The sequence below is a fragment of the Ogataea polymorpha genome, assembly GCF_001664045.1.
Source record: "Ogataea polymorpha strain NCYC 495 leu1.1 chromosome Unknown OGAPOscaffold_2, whole genome shotgun sequence".
In the NCBI taxonomy this organism is placed as follows: Eukaryota; Fungi; Ascomycota; class Pichiomycetes; order Pichiales; family Pichiaceae; genus Ogataea; species Ogataea polymorpha.
In genome coordinates this window covers 1,296,251-1,311,694 of record NW_017264699.1, presented here as the reverse complement: position 1 = coordinate 1,311,694, position 15,444 = coordinate 1,296,251, and the positions used below count along the sequence as shown (strand labels likewise).

Sequence of the window (15,444 nt, the reverse complement as noted above, 5' to 3'; positions counted from 1 at the left end):
TTGGCCTCCTCCTGGCTCTTTGCCTCTGCTTTCTCCTCTGCGGCCGGCTTGGTCTGGCTTCCAAAGGAGAAAGACGGCAGAGCACGTTTTTCAGCAGAGTCCGCGGGTTTAGCACCAAACGAAAATGCCGAGCTTGGCTTCGACTCTGCATGATCTTTTTCCTCAGGTTTCTGTACAGGTCCCTGTTCAGGCTTGGAAAACGAGAACAGCGGTTTTTGGGAGTCTGTGCTAAAGGAGAACGCAGGAGCCGGATTGGAAGACTCGGATGGTTTCGACCCAAACGTAAACTTCTTTCTTTTTACCTCTTCTTCTTCGTTTTTCCCCGCTGTGCTTGGAAGCGACACAGAGGGAGCAGACGAGCCATTCGAAAGCGAGAACGAAGGGACGTCTAGCTTTGAGTCCGCAGACTTCGGCAGAGCGTCTGCCTGCTGAAGCGAGAACGTCGGTGAGTCTGTCTGTTTCTTGTCCGTAAATGTGAATGCTGAGGTTGGTTTCAATGGAGCAGACTCCGAGGGTTGCTCTGGCTTCTTCTCGGGCACGAACTTTGGCTTTGTTGCTGTGTCAAACGAGGTCTCCAGCTTCTCAGGAGCAAACTGCGCGTCTTTCTTTGGTGCAAACTTTATTTTCTCGGTCAAGGGCTTAATCTCCACCTTCTTGACCTCTGGCTCGTCTTCCTCGTCGTCGTCGTAGTCGAGCACAGCTTTGAAAATGCCGTGTTGGTTGAGCCGTTCTTTGGGAATTTTCTGCACCGACGTCGTCTTGGTTGCAAGTTCAGGGGCATGCTCAATGGTCTCGACTGAGGTATCGACATACTTGGAGCGGGAAGACACGTTGGATGACGTGTGCACCAGGTTTCTGGTGTGATCACGCAAGTAGGCCATTCTGGACTTGCGGTACTTGTCCTGCTGCATTCTCCGTTTGAGCACTATTAGCTGGGCGCGTTCTATGGGGTCGATTGAGAAGGACGCTGATGGCCTCTTGGACTGTTTTGCCGGGGGTTGGCTGGCTGACGCGGAAACCTTGCGCTTTGCGGCCGCTGGCGGCACTGGCGAGCGCGCGGTGCCGTTGAGCACGGTCTCGTCGCCTAGGCTTGTGGACTCTGCCTTGAGGCTGTCGTCTGCATCGCGTAGTCTCGAAGACAGCATGCTGTTTTCACGTTTGATGGACTCGTAGTACTGCTCCAGCTGGCGGGCGGTGATTGGCGACGACTGGGAGCGGAACGAGTCGTGGTTGAGACTGAGATTAGGGACAATGCTGGTGTTGGGTCTCGATGGCTGTGACCCGGAGGTGTCGACGCTGGAGTCTTTGGGCCGCTGGAAGATGTTGAGAATGCTGCTTGTGATTTTCTTGAGCTTTGACGGCCGCGCAGACGGGTCTGGCGTCGCCGAAAAGACCCTTTTCAGCGAATACTCCATGTTTTGTTTCAGGTCGCTAAAAATCCGATATCCCGTGCAACTGCCTGTTTTTTCCGGTTAATGCTTCAGTATGTCGCGGTGCTAGTCGCTGGCGCAATAAGAGAGGCTGGTTATATGCAGCAGCGGCAGGCTTGTCAGGGTGTGCTGGGCCGTTAGACAAGATAGTTTTGCTAAATAAAAAAATAAGTGGGCCGGGTAAAACAGTTTTTCACGCTCAACAGTATGGAGGACGTCAAAACTATAGTGGAGACGCTGAGATCGGACCCGCAGCGAGGACTGCAGGAGCTTGAGTGCCGTTTGGAGAGTCGACGGGCGTCAGAAGGCGACATGGTTCTCGGTCCAGATGCAGCAGTCAGGCCCGAGAACTGGCAGGTGGTGGTTGACGAGCTTCTGGAAATGCTCGTCGTGCCAGAGAAGCAGTGGACCTGGTTCCGTCCTACAGAACCGCGTGAACAGAAAACCTTACGCCAGCACAAACAGGTGCAACTACACGCATTGCGGCAGGTACTCCAATCCGTCTCCGAGTACGACCGGCACAAGCTGCTGGACAGAGTTTCGCTCTACTATGACGAGCGCGTCCCGTGGTCGTCAAAGGAGTCTGCGCAGGCTGTGCAGGATATTCTGCGCCGAGTCGAGCCGTCCAAAGACGAGATCTTCGTGATTATGGATGAATACGTGCCGATGTTACGCGAATTTGGAAAGGTCAGCCAGCACCGCACAAAAGTGTCTGCTAGCGGGTACAGAAAGTCTCAAAATGCTGCCGACGGGTCTGTAGACACGCCGCTTGTGGGCCGTGCACCTGTGGGCGAGGACGACCGGATTAGAACGAAGTACATGTCGAGGATCGGCAGTCTGGCCTTTTTGGTGGACTTTCTCCAAGGCAGTGACATAGAGGCCCGCTGGAACGTGATTTTTCTGCTCCTGCTGCACTATCTTGACGACCATGACGTGCATGTGAAGAGCGCTGCGTGCAAGGTGCTCCAGACGGTGGTGGCAAAGGTGACCTCTCGGCCGAGTACGAAAAACATTATCGCGCGAAGCAACGTAGCAGGGCTGCTGTTGGACACGATTGCGCCGTGTCTGCTGGCGTTGCCGACGCTGACGGCGCCAGAGGAGTCGCGGACGGTGCTACCGACGGCGTATGCGACGACGATTGCCGTGCTGACGGCCTCGACGGGCGGGCTGGAGGAGCTTGAGAGGCAAATGGCGTGGCTGCTTGTGGAGTACGCGCTGCCTGGCGTGGGGCGGGCGGGAGAGTATCCGGAGGTGTGCAGGGCGTTGCTGGAGGTAGTGGCAACGGAGCTGCTGCCGAGAATGGGGGCGTTCGCCGCCGTGGTGGCGAAGCAGACGTGCTACGGCGTGCTCGAGCTGCTGCGAAACCCGTACACCGCGTTTTCGCCAGCGACGATCGACGCGGCGGTCGCGATGCTGGAGCAACTGGCGGCGCAGGGACGCGGGCTGGCGAGCGTGCGCTACGACGTGCTGGCGTGTCTTCTGAAGGTGGCACAGCGGCTGCACAAGTACGAGGTGCGCGACGCGGACGAGGTGCGAGCGAAAATCGCCCGCTTTGTTTTGCAGCTCGAGCTGACACAACAAGAAAGAGACCGCGTACAAAAATTTCTTCTCCAAACGACACAGTGAAGACAAGACGGATGCCCAAGTTTCTGACGCAATCGCGCGACGCGCTGCGGGAGAAGTACGTGGAGATCAACCGGCGCGAGAAGAGCCGGCTGGTGGATGCGATGCGGCACAAGGCGCAGTCGGAGTGGTCGTACGAGGCCGGCGCGCGCAACGGGGACCGCAACCGGTACAGTGACGTGCTGCCGTTCGATAAGAACCGGGTGCGGCTGGGCAGCGCAGACAACGACTATATCAATGCGTCGTGGATCGAGCTGACCTGTGGCGACAGCGTGGGGCGGTACATAGCGACCCAGGGCCCGACAGCGGCGACGTGGAGGCATTTCTGGCAGATGTGCTTTGAGCAGTGTGTGGAGGAGGTGGTGATTGTGATGCTGACGCCACTGTTTGAAGGCGGGCGTGAAAAATGCTACAAGTACTGGTCGGAAAATGATTTCCGCGCCGGGGACTGGCTGGTGCTGGAATTTGGCGGCATGCGCGAAAGCGAGAGCGGGCATTTCACGGTGCGGCACTGGACGCTGCGGGATGAGGCGAGCGGGGCACTGAAGCCGGTGACTCAGTACCAGTTCCACGAGTGGGCGGATTTCAGCGCGCCCGAGCAGGCGACGTCGCTGGTGGAGCTGAGCAGCAGCGTGCACTCGCACAACACAAGAGACCCGATTGTGGTGCACTGCTCGGCCGGCGTGGGGCGGTCTGGCACGTTCATTGCGGTGGACTACTTTCTGCAGCACTGCACAGCGGCGCTGACGGCGCCGGGCACCGACGACGCGCGCGAGGACTTGATCACGCCGGTGAACAACCACGAAGTGCGGGACCCTGTGCTGGAGATCGTGCTGGAGCTGCGCAGCCAGCGCGTGCTGATGGTGCAGCAGTTCGAGCAGTTTGCCTTCATCTACGACTGTCTGCGGCGGTACTACATCGGCAGATACCTCAACAAAACGTGAGCGGAAAAACGAGATAATATTACTGTAGACATTGCGTAGTATGGACAGAGCATCACACGGTGGTGCTGTTGGACTTGAGCTCTCTGAGCAGCTGGATCTTGCGTCTTCTCGCGTTGATGAACCAATTAGAGAGCTGCTGGTTGGTGAGGCCTGTCTTTGCGACGAGCTCCATTTTTTCCTTCGAGTTGGGGTACGGATGTTCGAGGTTATCGTTCAACCAGTTGAGCAGGATAACCGTTGTCTTTTTGGGCAGGTTGGAGCGCTTTTTCTTGGAGTACTTGGCCCCACAGTCGGAATCGGACGATGGGCACACCGGGGCGTTGTACTCTGAGTCGGAGCGGGCCGCTGCGGATGGCTGGCCCGGGCTAGCGGGCTCTGTGAGCGAGCGTCTTGGGAAAGAGAGGTGTGGCAGCGAGCGGTGCGTGACCAGGGGCGGTGGCAGCTGGTACTCGAGCACAGAGGAGAACGAGCTGGATCTCGAGGAGAGCGGCGAGTAAGGAAATTGCTGCACAGGGCTAGGCAGAATTGGCATGGCGGATGGGTCGTAGTTTTGGAGCGGGAATTTGTTGATGGAGTCGAGGACCGAGGAGTCCAGGATCCGCTTGATGGAGGGCAATTGTACACGGAGAGCCGGGAGCGAGTCGTATGGCGAGGATGGCGGAGTGAGCCGCTGGGGGTCAGCGTACTGTTTATTGATGAGACTGGACACTTCCATAGTTTTTCAGAGAGTGGAAAAATGCCAGGACACTTGCTTAATATATGGAGCACGTCTTTGTGAACAATAGGTTCGGTAGCTGCGTGAATAATAGCACCAAAAAGGCGATTCAGGAGACAGGTCTATCACTTTCAGCCAAAAAAAATGTGACTACGACGCATAAAACAATGGTCTGCAACCTGGAAATTCTATGCGACCGAGCGAAATAGCTGTATTGGGACAATTCAATGTGCCGCTTACTGTTCGGTTTTATAAGTTGCCAGACGCACAGCTAAAATTTTGTGGTTCTGCCGACGGAAGTTCCTCGAAAATGTAAAAACACCGCCTTACTGCGGTTGCGTTTCAAACCCCTCTGTCCACCATCGCCCGCCGTAAACAGCAACCTTCTTTGCCGCGCTCGCGTGTCCCGAGCCTCTCTGTCTGCGCCTGCCATTCCCGCGTATTCACGTTTGGCACAGTCGCGCCCACCTGTCTCGCGTACCGATCGGCTTTTCCGCGGTGTATGCACAGTGGGCTGGCCCAACGGTGGCACAAACGATCTTCGCGAGGCCGCGTTGTGGCAAACTTGACTTGTATTGTGACGTGGAGGTCGGCCGGAGTTCCCGTCGGCTCGGCTTAGCCGACGGCATGCGACTGCGGTTGAATCGAGCGTTCGAGCATGCAGCTGTCAACAGCACACAATGCGTTTTTTTTACAAACGGTGTATAACAGACAGCGCCATAAAACCGCCGCAGCCTTCGGACCTACCGACGCGATGCAATTAGAAATTCCCCCCGTAAGCAAACCGGAATGTCCTTTTCGGTTTTCAGCCGACCGCCCGATTGCACACTATCCAAGATGCATATGCATGCTGCATCCCCCCCCAACACCGTTTGACAGGTATTTTGGTGAAACGCACCCCGCTGCCAGCAGCCAGCAGCCAATCATCAGCAAACATTTATGTCACTCAATAACTCACACCCAATCCGGAATTTGACCGCCGCCCAAACTACACAGCAATTCGAGTATCCCTCAAGATCCTCTTAATTACCCTCTATATATGCACTTAGGAATTTTCCACCAACGCCTCGTGTTACAGATTTGTAGTCACGGTAACAGTCTTGGCATTTATCAATAGCGTTGGAGGAAGTCCGTTACACCAGGTGTCAAGACCGGTCACGTAGTCCAGGCAGCTCTTCTCGTCCTTGTGAAGCCCGATTTCCGGAACAGGCAACGTCGAGAAGATCAGGGCTGCATTGGCAGACGTAGTGCTCATGAGCTCGTTCAGAATTAGATATTGCGCCGTACTGCTCAGCTCGTTGAACGAGAACACCGACTCGTCGTAGGCCGTGGCTGCAAACGCGGGCGACGCGCTGCCCGACAGCGGGCCTGGCTCGGCGCCGTCCTGAACAAACATTATGGAGGGCTCGTTACCCTGTGCGTTTTCTAAAACTTGAGAATTGGGCATTGTGTCAGCAGAAAAAGTGGAAACTTTCTGGCGCAGCAGCGACGTGGACGACTTTAGGTTTCGCAGCATTGGCCGCCGCAGATGCTGCACGGACGACTTGTAGACGGGCACTGTGGGCGGATGGGGCTCGTGGCGTGATATCGACGACGCTGACGAGACAACCGACTCGGTGTCGGAAAACGAGTAGTCGTCCTCTGACGACGAGGCGTCTGCCAGCGTCTTGTGGAGATCGAGGTTCGCGATACCGTTGGAAACCATCGAGAACGCCACGCCGTTCTTGCGCATGTAGCTGCCCGAGTACCGCTTTTTGTTGCCCGCACGAAATTTCCTCACCACCTTGGAATTGATCTGAATATTGGCCACCGGCTTGGGTGCCGGCGCAGCTGAACTGCGCATCTCCAACACGGCCTGCCACCAATCGTCGTTCTCCAGACGAGAGTGCACCCTGTCCGCGTCAAACCCGTCTTTCTCGCCCTTGGCAATGTAATTGTACGTGCCAAAGTTGCCCGACTCCAAGCAAAGGACTACCGCCTCGGCATTGATTCGCAAAATCTCAAGCAACGACCGCAGCCGCTGCTTCTCCTCAGCAACGTCCCGCTTGTACTCCACAAACACCACCACACGCAGCCGGTGCGTCTTCTTCCAGCACGGCACCGTGTGCAGAATGGCGCCCAGCTGCAAAATCAAGGTGTACGTGTCAAAGTTGTTGGTCCTGATGCTCTTGCCCGATTTGTTGGTCACGTGACTAGACATCTGGATCGGGTACAGATCGATATAGCGTTGCTGAGAGTCCTGGAGCTGGTTCTCCAAGTTGCTTGGAATGTGCAGTCGCGGAAACCCCTTCGCGACGGCAATGTTGCTGTCCAGCAGCGACAGGTCTTCCAGCACCTGCACCCAGTTGCACAGACCTATATGGTCCTCCTGGATGCAAGTATCTGTGGGCAGTCCTGAGATGTTCACGTTCACTTGTTTTGAGAATTCCGGCGTTTTGGACTCGAACTTCATGCTCTTGGGCAGTTTCTGCGCCTTGTAGTTTGATAAGTCATAGAACCCGACTATGGTAATATTTGGTTTCATTCCGCCCAGTCCAGAGCCCAGAAACACGTTGCGCACTCCCCAGCAGAACGTCGGCGCGATGGCGATCTGCACAAACGCCTTCACCTTAGACACGTCGCGGAGCTTGATCCACGCGGAGCGCTGGCGGTTCAAATCGGCCACGCTGTCCTGGAAACTGTCCACCACCATGACGTGGCCGAGGATGTAAAGACCGCCTTTTTTCAGGTGGTTGCAGAAATTAATTAATTTCCAGCTCGTTCGCGGGTTGTCGACAAGCAGCAGAATCTGCGGACGCCAGTACTTGACGTTGTCCTGGCGCAATTTCAGGAGATACTTGCGCACCTGGTGGTAAATGAGAGACTGCGACACGTCTCCCCACTGTTTTGGGGGCGAGATGTAGTGGATGAACAGGACGAGGGCCATCAGCATGATGAAGATGAAAGACGCCGAAATGCCGTCGACGATGAACATGGCTGCTCCAGACGCCAGTGTGCCCATGAGGGCGGTGGTTGTGCCAAAATAGCGGAAGCTGGGCCTGAAATTGGGAGCAGAGCCGAGTTTCAAGAGGAAGCAGGCCACGTTGGTGACAATAAACGTCATGAGGAAGGCCATGGTGATGAGCGTGGCGATCTGGTTGACGTCGGCAAACAGAAACAGCTGGCACAGCAGCCACGTGAAGAGGATGCCGTAGACGGAGTCTGTGCCGAAAACGCGCAGCCCGGGCAGAATCTCGTCGATTGCGATCGCCTGGAGCAGTTTTGCCGCGCCCACAAGGCCGACAATGACCGAAAACACTGACGTCGATACCTCGCCGATGATTATCAGCGCGGGCGAGAGATTGACCGTCTGGAGCACTTGCACGTCTTTGTACAGCAGTTCGCGCGGGATGGAGCATCCCATGGAGATGATCACCAGAAGATAACACACAAACGTGATCAACAGCCCGCTCAGCGTTCCTAGCGGGATGGATTTGGACGGGTTTTTCAGGTCGCCGCTCATGGACGCGCCAGCAAAGATGCCTGCCGTAGCAGGGAAGAAAATGCCAAACACGTCTCTGAAATTCTCCTTGCGCGGCAGTTGCGAGCCCGCCGCACCTTGCGTAAAGTGCGGAAGCAGGTTTTCTGTGAAGGTGGCCCAGGAGATGCCCGTGTAGAAGGCGTCGTTTTCCTCCGAATAAAACGGAGCCACCACCAGCGACGACAGCGGCACCGACAGCGTCGACAGAATCAACAGAAAACACAGCAGCGACCCGGCTTTCGAAACTGTCTGCGAGCCAATGAGCGAGATCACCGTGCACAGAGCCAAAAACACAGTGCTGTACATAAACTGGAACCAGTAGTCTGTGGGCAGCAGTTTCCACACAACGCCGGTCTGGCTGTTGAAATTGTACAGCAGCGGCTCAATCAGGCCGGCCACGTTCAGTGCAGAGTTCAGCACCTGGCCAATGTAGAAGATGATGCCTATGGCGCCGCCAAATTCCACCCCCAGACTGCGACTGATCATATAGTACGCCCCGCCGCCCTTGACGGTCCCGTTGGTGGCGATGGCGCTCACCGACAGCGTTGTGAGAAGATCAATGCCGTAGCTCATAACCAGCAGCAGCAGCGTGCCCAGAATGCCCATCTGGCCCAGAACAAAGCCGAATCGCAAGAACATCAATATAGACAGCACGTTGAGGATCGTGGGAAGCGTGACCCCGTTCATCGTGTTGAGCTTGTGGGGCTTTTCTTCCGTGCCGGGGTCCGCGATCGACCCGTATTTGGGATGGAGGCTGCGGAAATTAGACATTAGGCGAGCAAAGCATATGAGCAAGGAAAATGCGATCAGAGGATAAAATAAATCAATAAAAAAAAAATACTTATTGTGAGCATGTTTCCTGATGCTGTAAGTAGCCCTGGAGTAACGGGCCAGCCATTAACCAGTGCAGAAGAGAAGCGACGCGCGCGGCTGGCAAAGCTAGCGGCGTGGAAGAAGAAGAAAGAGGCCGAGGCCGAGAAAAAGCCTGTCAAGTTCACGGCAAAGGCAAAAACGACGCCTAGAAAACCCACCCGTCTGGTGCGCAAAAACCTGCTGGACGGGCCGGCAGAACACACGCAGCAGACAAGCGAGGACGGCCCGCTGGACCTGGACACGCTGCTGGAAAACATGGAAAACAGCCAACACAAAGAAGGCTCTGCCGCGCTCTTTGAGAGCGACGACGAGGTCCCGTCAGAAACGGACGCCGACGCAGAAAACCTGGACCCGGCCAAACTGCTGCAGGCCATCAACGAGAAGAACAAGAAGTCGGTGCCCGAGCACCCTCCCAGCGAGCACCCGTACACCAGACGCCTCTACAAGGAGAGCGTGTTCATCAGCTCGCTGTCGCCGGACGAGGTGAACTCTTTGCGGCTGCGCGACGCGATCACCGTACGTGGCAAATCTGTTGCCCGGCCTATCATCACGTGGGACCATCTGGGACTGCCTCTTTCGCTACGGAGTGCGCTGGACTCGCTCGGTTTCGAGGCTCCCACGCCTATCCAGTGCGAGGCTCTCCCGAACGTGATGAGCGGCCACGATCTGATTGGAATTGCCAAGACTGGCTCTGGAAAAACCCTTGCGTTCCTGCTGCCTTTGTTTCGCCAGCTGCTTGCGAACCCAGCGGCGCCGTCTGTGCGTGCTCTGGTGATGACGCCAACCAGGGAGCTGGCTATGCAGATCTTCCACGAAAGCAGTGTTTTCCTCCAGGCGCTCAAGCTGCGTGGTTGCTGCTGCTACGGCGGACAGTCTATTAGTCAACAAATTGCGGAGATCAAGAAAGGCTGCGACCTGGTAGTCGGCACGCCGGGACGGATCATTGATCTGCTGTGCGCGAACAATGGCCGCGTTCTGCGGCTCAGCCATGTGACGTACCTCGTTCTGGACGAGGCCGACCGCATGTTTGACATGGGGTTCGAGCCACAGGTCATGAAGATCCTGAAGGTGACGAGGCCTGACCGGCAGACCGTTCTATTTTCGGCAACATTTCCTCCGCGGATGGAGGCTCTTGCAAGGCGGTGTTTGACGGACCCGGTCGAGGTGCTTGTAGGCGCCAAGAATCTGGTGAACGACAAGATCACGCAGCAGTTCGAGGTTCTGGACGAGGAGCAGAAATTCGGCCGTTTGGTGCAGGTTCTGGCCCGCTTCCAGAGCACCGACTCGGGAAAAATACTAATTTTCGTCGACAAGCAGGACAGCTGCGACAGTCTGGCTAATCAGCTCATCATCAGAGGGTATCCAGCGCTGTCGCTGCATGGCGGGAAAGAGCAGATCGACAGGGACGGCATCATTTCTGATTTCAAGAGCAACGTGATTGACATATTGGTTGCTACGTCTGTTGCGTCGCGCGGATTGGACGTGAAGGACCTGAATTTGGTGGTCAATTACGACTCGCCCAACCATATGGAGGACTATGTGCACCGCGTGGGGCGCACGGGGCGCGCAGGCCGCTCGGGAACGGCCATCACGTTTGTCACACGGCACCAAGAGCGCAGTGCCAGCGACATAGTGCGGTTGCTGGAGCTGTCGGGCACGCAGCCGCCTGCAGAGCTGGTGCAGATTGCGAGCCGGTTCCGCGAAAAGCTCAAGCGTGGCGAGGCGAAGTACGGGTCTGGGTTTGGTGGCCGCGGGCTGGAGAAGCTGGCCGAAATCAGGGAGCAGAAAAAGAAACTGGACCGGACGCTCTACGAGGGCGAAAACGGCTCCGAGACCAATGACGACGACGACGACGACGAAACGGCAGAGGTGCCGTCCAACAAGCTGAAGAATTTCCAGGTCGTGTTTGGCAGCATCAAGCGCGGTCCAGACTCCGCCATCCACCACGCCAAGATGAACATCAACGACTTGCCACAGAGCACGCGTTGGCACATGTCCAATAAGGACAACATTAATAAGGTCGTCGAGGCGACGGGCACGTCGATCACCACCAAGGGCCGCTACTACGGGCCGGGCAAGGAGCCTGGAGCCAAGGAAGACCCCAAGCTGTACCTGCTGATCGAGGGCGACAACGAGATGAGCGTGCGCCAGGCGGTGGAGATGTTCAAGCGGAGTCTGGTCGAAGGTCTGAAGGATTCTTTGGACGAGCGCAAGCGCAAGTTCACCATTGTGTAGTCTATATATTCTGTTGATAGAGCTGCCGGCTATGCGCCGACTTTCTCGAACGCAAACGCGAGGTAGAACGAGCACGCGTCTCTGTCCTCGCCGCTAACGCCGTACGAGCCGTCCTCGCGCCGCAGCGACTCCACAACGGGCGTGGGCAGCTTTCTGAAGTAGTTGGGGATCTCCTTGTTGAAGAGCTCAAAGAAATTCTTTTTGTACCGCAGCTCCAGATTGTACGACTCGCAAAGCGCACGGAACGTTTCGAACGGCACCACGTACTCCGGCACATTGTCAACGGCGTCCACAAGATAGTAGTTGTACACGTTGCCAAACGGATTCGCAAACTTGGCGTCCTTGGGTGGCTCCGACGGGAACTCCACCGAGTAGATCGAGTTGCCCCATTTGCGCTCGCCGGGGCCCAGTTTGTTGATTTTCCAGCGGATGAAGTCGGACGACGGAATCGTTCCAATGAACATGCCGCCCACCTTGAGCGAGCGGGCCACGTTCTGCAGCATGTTGCGCACCGTCAGCTCCGAGTCGAACGCGTAGTGCATGCAGAACTGCATCGACACGGTGTCGAACTGGAGATCGACCTGGTCGCGGAAGTCCTTGAGGATCTGTGGAACGGGCACGTTGAACGCATCTCCTGTGGCGAAAACCGCGTGGAAGTGGAACCGCGAGCGTTTGTAGCGCGTGACCGCCTCCTTGATCGAGAGGTCCGACAGATCGATGCCGACGTACGATTTTGTCTGCACAGCCTCCCATTTCGCCATGTCGCCTCCCTTGCCGCATCCCAGGTCCAGCACGTTGCCTCCCGGCCGCGCGTACTTGTGGATCAGGATATATTTGATGCAGTTGTTGAACGAACGCAGCTTGTAGATCTTGGACTCTGTGCGGCGCGTTTTGCGCGCGTGGTGCGTTTGCTGGTTGTATTTTTGCCGGATTATCTCGTCCTTCTCTTCCTGGTTCAGCCCGACAAGGCTCTGGGCCGCCGGCGACGGCGACGCCGTGCGCACGTCAGAAGGAGCAGGCTCGTCGCGCTTGTGTGTCGCCCTGAACTTCTTGACCCGTCGTTTCTTCTGGACCGGCTCCAGAGCGCCCATATCGGCGGTTTTGGCCTCGGTTTGCAAGCTGGGGCGCGGCCCTACGTCAATGGGCTCGTCTTTTGCCCGTGCACCTTGGGACATAAAAATTGCAAAAATATTATTTCCCTATTAATTTCTTTGTTTCTGTTATGTCTTCTCGCAGAACTAGACGACAGCCAGAGCCGCAAAAAGATTACGGCGACTCAGAAGAAAACCGCTCGTACGACGAGGAGTCGCTCGAGGAGGTCACTCGCTGCATCTGCGGCAACGACGAGCTGGTCATCCCGGCCGACGCAGGCCCCGAGTTCGAAGAGGTCGACACCGGTTTTTTCATCCAGTGCGAGTCGTGCTCGGTGTGGCAGCACGGATTCTGTGTGGGCATCACCGACGAGGACACGGCCCCCGAAAAGTACTGGTGCGAACAGTGCCAGCCGCAACACCACGATCTGTTCACAGATAAGTATGGGTTCCGCAGAAGCAGGTACAACCCGTACCAGGAGATGAAACGCCACCGGCGCCGCCAGCAGGCCCAAGATGCGGCTGAAGCCGCTGCGAGCGCTGGGTCCGGGTCTGGCTCGCCGCCTGCGTCGGCAGCAGAGACGGCGTCCAAGCCAGAAATCAAACGAGAGCGAGACAAGAGCGAGGAGGAGGGCGAGAAGCGCAAACGCGCACGTGGCACGCTCAATTCCAGAGACGCAGAGTACGAACAGATGCTCAAGCGGGTGCTGGAGGAATCGGCCAAGGAGAGCGGCGTGCAGCCGGACGACGTGAACCTGTCTTCTTCGAACGAGTCTGCGTCGCGGGAGACCCGGTCGCGCAAGAAGGTCAAGGACGACAACTCGCAGGAGGAGGACATCACGCAGCATAGCAACCTGAGCCAGCCGCAGAAAACCACGCCGCCGTCGTCGGCCTCGTCGTCGACGTCTAGCAGCACCAAAAAAAGCAAGAAGAAGAGAGAGGAGCCAGAGGACAAAAAGAAGCCCAAGATCGAAATCTCGGACGAAAAGCCGTTCAAGCCGAACCTGCCAAGCCAGAAAATTAGCATGAACGAGATGCGCAGACGGGTCTTTTCCATCATGGAGTTTGTTTCCAACATCCAGGCCGAGCTGTCGAACGAGGAAGACTTCAAGCGGAGTCTGCTCAACTACACAAGCGAGGATTCCACAGACGAGATTCTGCGGCTCCAAAAGTTGCTGATCGAGTGCTACAACGAGTCTGTCACGAAACTGGACTCTCTCACAGAAAAACTGAATGCCTGGGAAAAGTCGTACGGCTAGTTCATTTCAGCCCTATAAACGTGTCTGAGTCTAGTATGTGTGTTCCGCCAATCACAATTTTCAGGCCGGGGTTGAGCTGGTTGAGCTCGGCAACTAGCCGGGCCTCCTCATACGTCACGCCGCCCACAATGAAAATAACGAGTTCCTGGTCCGGGATCTTGTCGTTGCCCGCGTACGCCTCCAAGCCGTTGGGCTTGAGCAGCGCATAGTTCTTGGTGTTGAGCTTGTTTTTGAACAACTTCATCAGCACCTGTTTGAGCCGCGGACTGTGCTGCATGTACACGTTTCCGTCCGTGTTGTTCTTGAAGCTGATGCCGTTGACGGTGCCTCCCATCGTCGAGTTGGACACTTTCTCAAAGATCGACTCGCCGTCGTCGTGCAGGCGCTGTGACGTGCCGCTGGTCTGCAGCAGGTGTTTAATCAAGTCCAGCTTGTGGCTCGGGAACCCGAGCTGGTGCAGCTGTCTAGTCAGTCTGGAGAGCTGGTTGGACGGATGTGATTCGTATCGCAACGCGTACACTGCCAGGAGCTTTAGTTTGGTGTCTTCGGACAACGGAGCCGCAGGGGCGCCGTTCTGCAATTTTCTGTCAAATAGCAAGTCCTCGAGTTCTGCAAGATCGCCGCTACTGTTATCGTTTGTGGCGAGCGACTGCTGCAGCTCGCCCACCTCCCAAAGCCGCAGCTCGTTGATTTTCTTGTCGATCTCGGTGGAGAGCAGCATGTGTTTCGACAAATTGATGGACGTTTTCTTGAACTCGGGGTAGTTTTCCAGGAAAAACTTCATGTCTGTGATGGTGCTGATGTTGGAACTGGTTTTCGTTTTCGCCTTGTATGTCTCGATAAATCTCTTGAGACTCTCTGAGAGGTCTCCGAAATTAAGGTACATAGACTCTTTGTAGAACTGGTCTGTTTGTTCGTTGACCACCACCTCCTTGAGCTCTTCCGAGATGTTGTGGACGCGCGACATGTTGACGGTGTTGTTGTGGATTCCCAGCAGCTCATGGATCATCGCCTGGTACGTCCAGGGGAAGAGCAACGGGGTGATGGGGTCGTTTTTGCGGTCCAAGATAAGCAGCGACGGCGGCGAGTCTCTTAACGGCAGCTGGCCAAAAAGCATCTGGTTGGAGTTGATTTCGAAGTTCACCGCGTTGGCGAGCTTGGCGCACATTTTCGAGTTCGTTTCGTAGCGAATGACAGGCTTGTACTTGAGCGAGAGCAGCAGCGACATGACGCTCTGAAGAGACTGGTCGAACGCCGCCTGGTCCCAGGAGTCGCGGACGAGCGGGCCATACGGCGAGACGACGTTGGGCACGACAAAAAACGCCTTGTTCACAACGAGGTAGTCCATGAAAATCTCCACCACTTTGGAAATTGTCTCCAGGTCGTCCGACTCTGCCAGGCGTTCCAATTTGGAGTTCGACACCGAATTGTTAAAGAAAAGGTCGTATTTCTGGTAGTTTGGGTTGGCAATTTCGCGCGACAGATTGGCAATCGTCTCCATACTGGGCTCGAGAAAACAGATACACGACAGGTTGCGCAGACTGTCTCTCTGGAAGTTGTCGAGCTTGTCCACGAGAAACACGTCTTTCTTGAGCAATTCCGACTGTGTCGTGACCATTGAAATCACCGCAGACGTGGTTTTGTCTAACAGCAGAACGCGGATATTGTCGCTAGAGTCCTTTTCCAGTATGCGGTCCAAATAGTGCTGGGCAACGGCGTAGAGGTCCATGGGAAAAATTAAATAAATTAAATAA

At 56.1% G+C, this 15,444-nt stretch overlaps 8 protein-coding genes across 8 annotated transcripts; 3 read left to right on the top strand and 5 right to left on the bottom strand.

The window, feature by feature from the left end:
* The first annotated feature begins 2,596 nt into the window (after positions 1-2,596).
* Positions 2,597-4,010, top strand: OGAPODRAFT_15914 (uncharacterized protein). The gene has a single exon (XM_018354048.1). The coding sequence runs from the start codon at positions 3,068-3,070 to the stop codon at positions 3,995-3,997; it is 930 nt and encodes a 309-aa protein (XP_018212627.1). The 5' UTR covers positions 2,597-3,067; the 3' UTR covers positions 3,998-4,010.
* Positions 4,006-4,592, bottom strand: OGAPODRAFT_15913 (uncharacterized protein). Its single transcript, XM_018354047.1, has one exon. It carries the CDS (start codon positions 4,527-4,529, stop codon positions 4,050-4,052), a length of 480 nt encoding a protein of 159 aa, XP_018212626.1. The 5' UTR covers positions 4,530-4,592; the 3' UTR covers positions 4,006-4,049.
* Positions 4,593-4,964: 372 nt separating this feature from the next.
* OGAPODRAFT_15912 (uncharacterized protein) lies at positions 4,965-5,575 on the bottom strand. The gene has a single exon (XM_018354046.1). It carries the CDS (start codon positions 5,143-5,145, stop codon positions 4,984-4,986), a length of 162 nt encoding a protein of 53 aa, XP_018212625.1. The 5' UTR covers positions 5,146-5,575; the 3' UTR covers positions 4,965-4,983.
* A 209-nt stretch (positions 5,576-5,784) lies between these two features.
* On the bottom strand, positions 5,785-15,394 carry OGAPODRAFT_81852 (uncharacterized protein; the record flags this gene model as incomplete). Its single annotated transcript, XM_018356572.1, has 2 exons — positions 6,405-15,394; positions 5,785-6,368 (listed from the first exon to the last, which is right to left on the bottom strand). The coding sequence occupies exons 1-2, from the start codon at positions 9,001-9,003 to the stop codon at positions 5,785-5,787; spliced, it is 3,183 nt and encodes a 1,060-aa protein (XP_018212621.1). The 5' UTR covers positions 9,004-15,394.
* Positions 9,361-11,340, top strand: OGAPODRAFT_46979 (uncharacterized protein; the record flags this gene model as incomplete). The annotated part of the gene is made up of 1 exon (XM_018355536.1): positions 9,361-11,340. One exon carries the CDS (start codon positions 9,361-9,363, stop codon positions 11,338-11,340), a length of 1,980 nt encoding a protein of 659 aa, XP_018212624.1.
* Positions 11,379-12,281, bottom strand: OGAPODRAFT_38732 (uncharacterized protein; the record flags this gene model as incomplete). Its single annotated transcript, XM_018355366.1, has 1 exon — positions 11,379-12,281. A coding segment is annotated over one exon (903 nt), but the record flags the coding sequence as incomplete, so codon positions are not given.
* Positions 12,563-13,690, top strand: OGAPODRAFT_12103 (uncharacterized protein; the record flags this gene model as incomplete). The annotated part of the gene is made up of 1 exon (XM_018353305.1): positions 12,563-13,690. One exon carries the CDS (start codon positions 12,563-12,565, stop codon positions 13,688-13,690), a length of 1,128 nt encoding a protein of 375 aa, XP_018212622.1.
* On the bottom strand, positions 13,692-15,419 carry OGAPODRAFT_7291 (uncharacterized protein; the record flags this gene model as incomplete). Its single annotated transcript, XM_018355864.1, has 1 exon — positions 13,692-15,419. The coding sequence occupies one exon, from the start codon at positions 15,417-15,419 to the stop codon at positions 13,692-13,694; it is 1,728 nt and encodes a 575-aa protein (XP_018212620.1).
* Between the last annotated feature and the right edge of the window lie 25 nt (positions 15,420-15,444).

Bases quoted from the DNA above. Each gene is read 5' to 3' on its own strand.
- OGAPODRAFT_15914 (XM_018354048.1), top strand. From the start codon at position 3,068: ATGCCCAAGTTTCTGACGCAATCGCGCGACGCGCTGCGGGAGAAGTAC.
- OGAPODRAFT_15913 (XM_018354047.1), bottom strand. From the start codon at position 4,529: ATGCCAATTCTGCCTAGCCCTGTGCAGCAATTTCCTTACTCGCCGCTC.
- OGAPODRAFT_15912 (XM_018354046.1), bottom strand. From the start codon at position 5,145: ATGGCAGGCGCAGACAGAGAGGCTCGGGACACGCGAGCGCGGCAAAGA.